General features: G+C 38.9%; 1 protein-coding gene across 1 annotated transcript; it reads left to right on the top strand.

The window, feature by feature from the left end:
• LOC107607633 lies at positions 388-1011 on the top strand. The gene is made up of 2 exons (XM_016309565.1): positions 388-526; positions 638-1011. Exons 1-2 carry the CDS (start codon positions 388-390, stop codon positions 1009-1011), a joined length of 513 nt encoding a protein of 170 aa, XP_016165051.1.

Raw genomic sequence — 12872 nt, 5'->3', positions numbered from 1 at the left:
GCATCTCTCTTTTGTAGTTCTTGTCCACAATGCCTTAGGTTTGGAAATATCTCTAAGAAGAATGAGATACCCCAACAAACAATATTGTTTTGCAAAATTTTTTATGTTTGGGGTGTTGACTTTATGGGACCCTTTCCAAATTCTAATAGTTTCATGTACATTTTGCTAGCCGTTGACAAAGTTTCCAAGTGGGTGGAGGCGATTTCCACCCGAACTGATGATGCTAATGTGGTTCTTTCTTTTGTTCGGAATAACATTATTTGCTGCTTTTGATCACTACGAGCAATCGTGAGTGATCAAGGCTCGCATTTTTGCAACAAAAGAATGGCAGGGTTAATAAAGAAGTATGGCATCATCCATAAAGTGGCCACGACATACCACCCACAAATGAATGGCCAAGCCGAGGTCTCCAATCGGAAAATCAAGCGCATATTGGAAAAGGTTGTGAAGCCTCACAGGAAAGATTGGAGTTCTAAACTCGGTGATGTGCTTTGGGCCTACCGGACGGCCTACAAGACGCCGATTGGTATGAACCCATTCCGGTTGGTCTATGGGAAGGCTTGCCATCTACCGGTGGAAATAGAGCATAAAGTGTATTGAGCTGTAAAAGAGTTAAACACGGGTTTTGGGGTTGAAGTCGAAAGGAAGTTACAATTGGTGGAGCTTGAGAACCTTCGCTTGGAAGCCTATGAGAATTCAAGGCTTTACAAGGAGAAGATAAAAGCGGTGCATGATAGAAACATTAGAAGAAGAGAGTTTAGAGCGGGAGAGTTAGTTCTCCTCTATAACTCTAGGTTGAGATTGATGCCCAGGAAGCTAAGATCAAGGTGGGAAGGCCCATATAGAGTGGAGAAAGCGGAACCATATGGGGTCTACCACTTGCACTATCCTTCATGCCCCAATATCTTCAAGGTTAATGGTCATCGTCTAAAGCTATACCATGGAGAAAAGATGAAAAGAAATAAAGAGGTTGAGGTGTTTGATGAGTCCATATTTGATGGTATATTTTGACTCGATTTGGAAGGATTCTAGCACATGAACTCATACTTAAGCACCAAAATAGCATAACTTTGTGTTTTGTCCCTAATTTGATCTAAATGTGAAAACATGTAATTTTGTGCTTGAAATAAGCAATTTAATTCCATTCTTATTCCATTTGATGCCATGACATGTTTGTTAAGTGATTTCAGGTCAATTAGGCAAGAATGGATAGGCAAAAGTGGAAAAAAGCATGTACAAGGGAGAAAACATGAAGAAAACAAGGAAAAGCACACACAGCGAAGTGTGTTTGCGCACAGCCCTGCGTGCGTGCGCACAAGCGAGAATTTCCATGTGTGCGTGCGCACGCACCTGTGCGTACGCACAGGTCAATTTTCAGCCGAGTGTGCGGATGCACACGTCTGTGCGTCCGCACGGGTCCCTGCACATGATTTCATTAATGAAACATGTGTTGTGCGAATTTGGAGGCCCTTGGCTCATTTTTGGCAGGCTGAAATGCTGTTTTGGAGTGCTATATAAAGGAGACTTCAACACTTATCAAGGGGGAGCATTTGAAGCACAATTTCACATAGTTTTGCATAGTAATTAGGAGTAGGAGTAGTGTAGCATTGCTCTCCTAGGGTTTCATTTATCAATTTCCATTGTAGCTTTTTATAGCAAGCTTTGATTTTGAATTTACTTCTTCAATTGTAAGTACTCTTAATTTCCTCTTTAATTAAAGCACTTTCACTTTCATTTCCTTTTGGTTCAAGTTACTTGTTTATATTTGCAATTTTGTGTTACTTGAAGTTTTGATCAATGAATTTAATGTTTCATGCCTCCTTTATGTTTGATTGCTTGTTTATATTTGGTTTTGTTGATAGTTGGTTTTAGTTTTCCATTTTACTTCGCAATTTTCTATGTTTTACTTTTATGAACACAAGGTGTTTGTGAAAATGCCAACTCTAGATTTTGAGTAGATTTTCCCACCTTGGCTTGTGGTTTGAGTTCCTAGGATACTAGAGTCATAATGTCTGACATTTAGTGGTAATTCTTGGGTAGTTCGTTGACTCTTGTTTCCATTGACGCTAGCCTTTTACCATCTAGTTTGGTAAGTTAGTTAGGACTTATGGATTAAGGTCAATTATACTTGCTTGACTTACTACTCGAAAGTTGGGGTTGACTAGGCAAGATTGACTCATGGTAATTACCATAGTTGTGGTTATGGTAATGATGGAATTCCTTGGATCCTCATCCCCAAGTCAAGGCCCTTTTATTGCATTTATACCATTTTCACTAAGTTTTTGTCTTATCTCTCTTTACTTGCATTAATTCCCAATTTTGCTCATTTCTTAGTTCTTTTATTGCTTAGTTCTTTTAATATTTCATTTCTTGCTTGAAAAACCCCCTTTTGTCCTCTTCACAACTGAAAGAAGTAACATTTCATTTGCATTCCTAGGGAGAACGACCCGAGGTTGAAAGACTCTCGGTTTAAATTAAAAATATTAAACTTTGATTTTGAGGATTATTTGTTGGTTCGGACTATACTACCAATGAAGACATTGTTTTGCTAAATTTTCCGAACCATCGTGATCCTCCCTATCAGTGTTCCTCCTTGAGGATGCATCGAAGCCGAAGAGATTTGAGCTCATGACCGTCCAACTTAAGGACGTTAAAGAAAAGTGCTAGGTGGGAGACACCCCACCATGGTATGATCTACCTTTGTGTATAGTTTCTTGCTAATAGCTCTTTTGAATATTTGTGACTTTTATGATTGCTTGATTTGTGAGTTTGTTCATAATAGGGTTAATTTTGCTCGATTTTTGTGCTAAATTGCTCATGAGGAGTCCATTGATAATGGTTTGATTGAATTAAGATGTTGAAGAAATGTTTAAGGTTGAGTGTTACATGAGGTTTTTGATGTTTCTGACCCCTTTAGCATGAATTACTACCAAATTGTGCTATAATTGCCCCTCCTCGTGTGTAGGGGAAAAAAAGAAAGGGCATCCACGTGCAAGCGTGCCATATGCATACGCGTGGACGCGTTTTTGCAGCACCTAGTACTAAAACCCGAGAGTTGTGCCCCCTGTGTGCGCATTTTGTGCCTGGGGCACAACCGTGACCCACGCGTGAGCGTGTGTGACGCCTATGCATCCCTCTGTGAATTCGCACACCCACGCATAAGCATGGGTGACGCGTACGCGTTGGCTGCGAATTTTGGACACTCTGGTACAAAAACCAGAGAGTTATGCCCCTTTATGCAAAAACTGTGCCAGGCGACCCACGTGTAAGCGTGGCCGACGCTTACTCGTCGTTCGCCAATTTTGCAATCCACACGTAAGCGTGATAGACGCGTACGCGTCGATTGTGCTGCACGACACTTCTGGTACAAAAACCAGAGAGTTATGCCTGCTTTGTGCCCACTTTGTGCCCAAGGCACAACTCGACCCATGCGTGCGCATCTCCTGACGCGTACACGTCCCCTCTCTTTCCTGTAAACCACGCGTACGCGTGGGAGACGCTTACGCGTCCCCTCTCTTTTCTATCCCTCTACGCGTATGCGTGGAGTGCGCACACGCGTCGCATCCCGGACGCAGGTACTGAATAATGCGCGCCCTGTTATGTTTTTATTCCAATTTCCATCCTCCAATCTTATTCTTCCGTCCTTTCTCTTTTTCTTTCTCCTCCCATCACCCTCCCCAATCACCACCACCGCCACCGGCGACCATCACTGCCGACGGTCCCACACTTTCTCTCTCCCCTCTTTTCTATCTCCTCTCTTTTCCTTTTCTCCATCTCAAGTTTCTACTCCTACTCCCTCTTCTCTTTTATCTTCTTTTATATTTTTTCTCCTACTAGTGCATTTGATTGATCTCTAGATTTCCTTTTTTCCTTTCCTCTTAGTTGTATTTTTTCTTAATTGTTTCTTGCTTATTTGCCTTCTTTCATTTCTTATTTCCCATGGGTGTTGAACTTGGAACTTTCTCTTGCTTTGATGGGTCAATTTGACATCTCTTGATTCCTTTATGACTATGTGGTGTTGTGTTGTTGTTTGGTATTTCATTTGAGGTTTTACATGTTTGAATTTCTCTTATTTTCTCACTATTTTAATAGTGCACACCAAGTGTTTGATGGAATGTACCTACAACATTTTAGTTCAATTTTGACTTTATGCTCTTAACTTGGTTCTTCTTCTTCTTACACTTGCCTCTCTATGTGCATTGAGCTTATTTTGCTTCATCTTCACCATTCTTATACCTTACCCATGACTTGCTTCATCATTATTATAGATGCTTGAGTTTATCCTTCTCATCCCTTATTACATGCTTTACTCACTCTTGCATCCCATGCTAAGTGTTATGCCCCATGATGTTATAATTGTCTTGTTCACATGTTGCAGCTGTCGTGTCCTCAAGATGCAATATTCCCTTTGGGCATTATCTTTCACTTGCATGTTATTCTCCTAGTGTTGATTATTTGGGCTTTCATATTTCCTTTTTCCCTTCCTTTTTCAGAATGGCCACCCGAAAAGGTAAGGAGAAGGCGTTGAGGAAACCGGCCACGAAAAGGGCACCCCCAAAATCAATCTCAAAGGCGCGCCCTACATTAGGGCTGAACCCCTTTCCAAGAAAGCAAAGACAATTGTTCATATTGATGAACACGAGAGGGGCAATCCGGCAAGGGACACCACAAGGTTTCCTAACCGCTTCTGTGAGCTCATGTTCCCTAACATAGTTTAGAGGAACTATCACTCTGAGCATCTACTCACTCCGCCGGACCACATTGCTCCGTATGTACTACCCTGCATTGAGTAGCGAGGATGGGGGTTTCTATTGCGAAGACCACAAGAGACCAACCTCTCGTGGGTGGTAGAGTTTTACTCCAATTTCCACTCTCCGTCTCTTTAGTCAGTTTACGTGCGCCGAAGGCAAGTCTAAGTTTCAGAGGAGGCTATTCAATGAGTGCTCAATGTCTTACTTGTACCGGAAGAAATGGATGGTTACCAAAAGGAGCTACGTCAACGGGAGGAATTTGGTTTTGATTGGGACTCGATCCTTCGAGTCATTGCCGAACCCGAGAATCATTGGACCCAGGGGAGACTAAGGATGCGGCCCAAGTGCCTTGATGCATGGTGCACGAAATTGCGACATCAACAATGGCACCAAAGACTTGGTGCTCTCAAACGTGAATCACACTTTGTCACAACTTTGCACAACTAACCAGCAAGTGCACAGCTATTGATTCTCCTAGTTTAGTATAGTTGATTCTTGAACACAGCTACTTTATGAGTCTTGGCCGTGGCCCTAAGCACTTTGTTTTCCAGTATTACCACCAGATACATAAATGCCACAGACACATAACTGGGTGAACCTTTTCAGATTGTGACTCAGCTTTGCTAAAGTCCCCAATTAGAGGTGTCCAGGGTTCTTAAGCACACTCTTCTTTTTTTGATTTGGACCTTGACCTTAACCGCTCAGTCTCAAGTTTTCACTTGACACCTTCACGCCACATGCACATGGTTAGGGACAGCTTGGTTTAGCCGCTTAGGCCAGGATTTTATTCCTTTAGGCCCTCCTATCCACTGATGCTTAAAGCCTTGGATCCTTTTTATTACCCTTGCCTTTTAGTTTTAAGGGCTATTGGCTTTTTTCTCTTGCCTTTTGGTTTAAAGAGCTTTTGGCTTTTTCTGCTTGCTTTTTCTTTTTCTCTCTTTTTTTTCGCCATTTTTCTTTTCTTTTCTTTTTCGCAAGCTTTTGTATTCACTGCTTTTTCTTGCTTCAAGAATCATTTTTATGATTTTTCAGATCTTCAAATAACATTTCTCCTTTTTCCTTATTCTTCAAGAGCCAAAATATTTAGCATTCGTAAACCACAATATCAAAAGATATATGCACTGTTCAAGCATTCATTCAGAAAACAAAAAGTATTATCACCACATCAAAATAATTAAACTAGTTTCAAGGATGAATTCGAAACCATGTACTTCTTGTTCTTTTGTTTTTAGAACATTTTTTCATTTAAGAGAGGTGATGGATTCATAGGACATTCATAACTTTAAGGCATAGACACTTAGACACTAGTGATCATATAGTAAAGACACAAACATAAATAAAACATAAAGCTCAAAAAATTGAAAAACAGTAAAATAAATAGACAAGGAGATTAAGGAATGAGTCCACCTTAGTAAAGGTGGCGTCTTCCTCTTCTTGAAGAACCAATAGTGCTTTTGAGCTCCTCTATGTCTCTTCCTTGTCTTTGTTGCTCCCCCCTCATAGCTCTTTGATCTTCTCTAATCTCATGGAGAATGATGGAGTGCTCTTGATATTCCACCTTTAGTTGTCCCATGTTGGAACTTAATTCTCCTAGGGAGGTGTTGATTTGCTCCCAATAGTTTTGTAGAGGAAAGTGCATTCCTTGAGGCATCTCAGGGATTTCATCGAGGGGAACTTCCTCATGCTCTTGTTGAGGTCCATGATATCTTGTTTTCTCCATCCTTTTCTTAATGATGGGTTTGTCCTCTTCAATGAGGATGTCTCCCTCTATGTCAATTCCAGCTGAATTGCAGAGGTGGCAGATGAGGTGAGGAAAGGCTAACCTTGCCAAAGTAGAGGACTTGTCAGCCACCTTGTAGAGTTCTTGAGGTATAATCTTATGAACTTCCACTTCCTCCCCAATCATGATACTATGGATCATGATGGCCCGGTCTACAGTAACTTCAGACCGGTTGCTAGTAGGAATGATTGAGCGTTGAATAAACTCTAACCATCCTCTAACTACAGGCTTAAGGTCCAATCTTCTTAATTGAACCGGCTTGCCTCTTGAGTCAACCTTCCATTGAGCTCTTTCTACACATATGTCCATGAAGACTTGGTCTAACCTTTGATCAAAGTTGATCCTTCTAGTGTAGGGGCGTGCGTTTTCTTCCATCATTGGCAAGTTGAACGCCAGCCTAACATTTTTCGGACTGAAATCTAAGTATTTCCCCCAAACCATGGTGAGCCAATGCTTTGGATTCGGGTTCACACTTTGATCATGGTTCCTAGTGATCCATGCATTTGCATAGAACTCTTGAGCCATTAAGATCCCGACTTGTTGAATGGGGTTGGTGAGAACTTCCCAACCTCTTCTTTGGATCTCAAGTCGGATCTCTGGATACTCATTCTTTTTGAGCTTGAAAGGAACCTCAGGGATCACTTTCTTCTTGGCCATAACTTCATAGAAGTGGTCTTAATGGACCTTTGAGATGAATCTCTCCATTTCTCATGACTCAGAGGTGGAAGCAATTGCCTTCCCTTTCCTCTTTCTTGAGGATTCTCTGGCCTTAGGTGCCATTGATGGTTATGGAAAAACAAAAAGAAATGCTTTTTACCACACCAAACTTAAAATGTTTGCTCGTCCCTGAGCAAAAGAAGAAAGAAAGAAGGAAAAAAAGAGAAAGAATGGAGGAGAGGGAGAGAGGTGTGTATTCGGCCAAGGGTAAGAAGAAAGGGATGTGTTGTATGAAAATGAAGAAGGAATGAGGGGTTTATATAAGGGTGGGGGAAGGTTTAGGGTTCGGCCATTAGGGTTGGGTTTGGGAGGGAAAAGAATTTGAATTTTAGAGGTAGGTGGGATTTATGGGGAAGAGAAGATGGATGTGAATGGTGAGGGGTGATGGAAAAGAGTGATTGAGGTGATTGGTGAAGGGTATTTGGGGAAAAGGGTTATGAAAAGGTGTGAAGAGGAGAGAAGAAAAGGTAGGGATCCTGTGGGGTCCACAGATCCTGAGGGGATCCTGTGGGGTCAAGGACTTAACATCTCTGCTCCAATTAGGCGTGTAAAACTGATGACAAGTCATCTTAGCCTATTTTAACTAGTCTTTTTCTTTTGTTTTCATTAGAATTATGCACTTTCTTGAGCTACAAGCAAGCTAATTGAGTAGATTTTCATGTTTCCTTTGATTGAACCAACCATATATGAATTCATGCCATTTCATGAGGTTTTGTGCTATATTTGTTGCATATTATGAAAGAATGAATATCTCATGATTTTGAGCATAGCTTTGATGAGTTTGGTTGATTAATTATAGGTGAAGAAAGCTTGGAGAAGGGTTGAAGCAAGAAGGAATAGCTAGGAGTAAAGAGAAGACAATGGAATAAGTGAAATTGAACCAGGAAGCAAGAAGCTGGACCTTGATACCATTTGGATGAAAATCCTAAGACCTACGACTCCCAATATGTAAGGACTAGTGAGCACTGAAGCCCTTGCATGAGCATATGATTTAGAGTTCACCCCATTGATACTTGATCACTTCACTCACTGTACTTTACAAGTGTTTCTCAATCCATCTTAATTGAAAGAATCTCTGAGCATAATTCATTTCTTGCTTGAGGACAAGCAAGCTTTAAGTTTGGTATTGTGATGACAAGTCATCTTAGCCTATTTTAACTAGTCTTTTTCTTTTGTTTTCATTAGAATTATGCACTTTCTTGAGCTACAAGCAAGCCAATTGTTCTGTTTCAATCTCAATCTTGGATCTCTCTGTTTCTTTACTGCTAATTGAATTTTATTTCCAGTTAATTGCTCTTCATCTATTTTCCTTGCAATTTACAATTTCCTTGCAATTGTTCTTGTTGGATCTAGGAAGGCATTGAGATCTAGACTTGGTTTTCTAGTCTCTGGGACCTGAGAACTGAATTTCTCATTTCACTTCTCTGTTTACTGCCTTCTACGTTCATTTAACATCCTTGCTGTGCAATCCTGGCGTTTAACGCCAGACTGCTGCTTGTTTCTGGCGTTAAACGCCCAAATGTAGCCTTTTTCTGGCGTTTAACGCCAGGCAAATGCTTGTTTCTGGCGTTAAACGCCAGTTTGGTGCTTGTTTCTGGCGTTAAACGCCAAACAGATGCTTGTTTCTGGCGTTTACGCCAGACTACTCTTCCTCCAGGGTGTGCTAATTTTAATTCTATTTTTCATTCTGTTTTTGATTTTTTAGTAGTTTTTGTGACTTCACATGATTATCAACTTAAAGAAAACATAAAATAACAATCGAAAATAAATAAATATAATTAGATAACATTGGGTTGCCTCCCAACAAGCACTTCTTTAATGTCAATAGCTTGACAGTGAGCTCTCATGGAGCCTCACAGATGTGCAGAGCATTGTTGGGACCTCCCAACACTAAACTTAGAGTTTGAATATGGGGGTTCAACACCAAACTTAGAGTTTGGTTGTGGCCTCCCAACACCAAACTTAGAGTTTGACTGTGGGGGCTTTGGTTGACTCTACAGTGAGAGAAGCTTTTCATGCTTCCTCTCCATGGTTACAGAAGGAGATCCTTGAGTTTTAACCACAAGGTTGTCCTTATTCAGTTGAAGGACCAACTCTCCTCTGTCAACATCAATCATAGCTCTTGCTGTGGCTAGGAAGGGTCTTCCAAGGATGATGGATTCATCCTCATCCTTCCCAGTGTCTAGGATTATGAAATCAGCAGGGATGTAAAGGACTTTAACCTTTACTAGCACATCCTCTACTAGTCCATAAGCCTCTATTCTTGAGTTGTCTGCCATCTCTAGTGAGATTATGGCAGCTTGCACCTCAAAGATCCCAAGTTTCTCCATTACAGAGAGTGACATTAAGTTTATTCCTGACCCCAGGTCACACAGAGCCTTCTCAAAGGTCATGGTGCCTATGGTATAGGGTATTAAGAATTTACCAGGATCATGTTTCTTTTGAGGTAGAGTTTGCTGATCCAAGGCATTTAGTTCCTTGATGAGCAATGGAGGTTCATCCTCCCAAGTCTCATTGTCAAATAATTTGGCATTCAGCTTCATGATTGCTCCTAAATATTGAGCAACTTGCTCTTCAGCAATGTCTTCATCTTCTTCAGAAGATGAATAGTCATCAGAGCTCATGAATGGTAAAAGGAGGTTTAATAGAATCTCTATGGTCTTTGGATGAGCCTCAGATTTCTTTGGTTCCTCAAAGGGAAACTCCTTATAGGTTAATGGACGTCCCAGGAGGTCTTCCTCACTAGGATTCACATCCTTCTCCTCCTCTCTTGGTTTGGCCACACCAAGTAAGGTTATGGCCTTGCACTCTCTTTTTTGATTATCTTCTGTATTGCTTGGGAGAGTACTAGGAGGAGTTTTAGTGACTCTTTTACTCAGCTGGCCCACTTGTGCCTCTAAATTTCTAATAGAGGACCTTGTTTCATTCATGAAACTCAGTGTGGCCTTAGATAGATCAGAGACTATATTTGCTAAGCTAGATGGATTCTGCTCAGAATTCTCTGTCTGTTGCTGAGTGAATAATGGAAAAGGCTTGCTATTGCTAAACCTGTTTCTTCCACCATTATTAAAGCCTTGTTGAGGCTTTTATTGATCCTTCCATGAGAAATTTGGATGATTTCTCCATGAGGGATTATAGGTGTTTCCATAGGGTTCACCCATGTAATTCACCTCTGCTATTGCAGGGTTCTCAGGATCATAAGCTTCTTCTTCAGAAGAGGCCTCTTTAGTACCACTGGATGATTCCTTCAATCTATTCAGACTCTGAGAGATCATATTGACTTGCTGAGTTAATATTTTATTCTGAGCCAATATGGCATTCAGAGTATCAATTTCAAGAACTCCCTTCCTCATAGGCATCCCATTACTCACAGGATTCCTTTCAGAAGTGTACATTAACTGGTTATTTGCAACCATGTCAATGAGTTCTTGAGCTTCTGCAGGCATTTTCTTTAGGTGAATGGATCCACCTGCAGAATGGTCCAATGACATCTTAGATAATTCAGACAGACCATCATAGAATATATCCAGGATGGTCCATTCTGAAAGCATGTCAGAAGGACACTTTTTGGTCAGTTCCTTGTATCTCTCCCAAGATTCATAGAGGATTGACCTTCCTTCTGGTTGAAGGTTTGAACATCCACTCTAAGCTTGCTAAGCTTTTGAGGAGGAAATAACTTGGCTAAGAAAGCCGTGACCAGCTTATCCCAAGAGTTCAGGCTATCCTTAGGTTGAGAGTCCAACCATACTCTAGCTCTATCTCTTACAGCAAACGGGAAAAGCATAAGCCTGTAGACCTCGGGATCAACCCCATTGGTCTTAACAGTATCACATATATGCAAGAATTTAGTTAAGAACTGAAAAGGATCTTCTGATGGAAGTCCATGGAACTTGCAGTTCTGTTGCATCAGAGAAACTAATTGAGATTTTAGCTCAAAGTTGTTTGCTCCAATGGCAGGTATTGAGATGCTTCTTGCATGTAAATTGGAATTTGGTGCAGTGAAGTCACCAAGCATCTTCCTTGCATTGTTATTATTTTCGGCCATGTCTCCTTCTTTTTCGAAAATTTCTGTCAGATTTTCTCCAGAGAGTTATGCTTTAGCTTCCCTTAGCTTCCTCTTCAGAGTCCTTTCAGGTTCAGGATCATCTTCAACAAGAATGTTCTTATCCTTGTTTCTGCTCATATGAAAAAGAAGAGAATAGAAAATATGGAATCCTCTATGTCACAGTATAGAGATTCCTTATGTAAGTATAAGAAGAGAATAATGGAGGAAGGAAAAGATAAGAATCCAAACACAAGGGAGAAGAATGAGGTCGAATTCTTGGGTGAAAGAAGGGTGTTAGTAGATGAATAAATAAACAGAAGGGGATGAGAGATGAGAGAATTCAAAAATTAAATAAATTAAAATAAAAGTATTTTTGTTTTTAAATTGAATTGAAAATAAAAATTCGAAAATTTAAAAAGAAAAATTAAATTAAATAAATTAAAATTTAAAACAAATAGTTAATTAAAAAGAAATTTTGAAAAAGAGGGAAGGTGATTTTTGAAAATTAGAGAGAGAGTTAGTTAGGTAGTTTTGAAAAAGATATGATTGAAACAAAAAGATAGGATTAGTTGGAAAGGATTTGAAATTTAATTTTGAAAAGATAAGAAGTTAGAAAATATTTTGAAATTAATTTTGAAAAAGATATGATTGAAACTTAATTTGAAAAAGATTTGAAAAAGAAATTTAAAAAGATTTGATTTTTGAAATCAAAGTTGATTACTTGACTAACAAAAAAAATAAAAAGATATGCTTCTAGAGTTTAAAGATTGAACCTTTCTTACTAGACAAGTAACAAACTTAAAATTTTTTGAGTCAATCACATTAATTGTCAGCATTAATTTCGAAAATATGAAACAAAAATAAGAAAAAGATTTTTGAAAATCATTTTGAAATCTTCGAAAATCATAAAAGAAAAATGAGAAAGATTTGAATTTTTTTGAAAAGATTTGAAAAAGATAGAATTTTTAAATTGAAAATTTGATTTGACTCATAAGAAACAACTAAATTTTAAAAAGTTTTGAAAAAGTCAACTCAAATTTTCGAAAATTTATGAGAGAAAGAGGGAAAGATATTTTTTTTATTTTTGAATTCTTAATAATGAAAGAGAAAAACACAAAATTGACACAAAACATAGAAATTATGAATCAAAACAACTAATGCATGCAAGAACACTTTGAATGTTAAGATGAACACTAAGAACACTTTGAAGATCATGATGAACATCAAGAACTTATTTTGAAAAATTTTCAAGAAAAGAAAACATGCAAGACACCAAACTTAGAAATTCTTAAACTTTAGACACTAACAAATTGAAAATGCATATGAAAAACAAGAAAAGATACAAAACAAGAAAAATTAAAGATCAAACATAGAAAATTATCAAGAACAACTTGAAGATCATGAAGAACACATGCATGAATTTTCGAAAATTTTAAGAAAAATTAAAAAGATGCAATTGACACCAAACTTAAAAATTGACACAAGACTCAAACAAGAAACACAAATTATTTTTGATTTTATGATTTTATAAATTTTTTTTTGGATTTTTGAAAATTTATTTTTAGAAAAACGAAAACAA

The sequence above is a fragment of the Arachis ipaensis genome, chromosome B01 (assembly GCF_000816755.2).
Source record: "Arachis ipaensis cultivar K30076 chromosome B01, Araip1.1, whole genome shotgun sequence".
NCBI classification, from domain to species: Eukaryota; Viridiplantae; Streptophyta; class Magnoliopsida; order Fabales; family Fabaceae; genus Arachis; species Arachis ipaensis.
The sequence above is the reverse complement of the archived record's forward strand: the minus strand, read 5'-3'. Positions and strand labels throughout refer to the sequence as shown.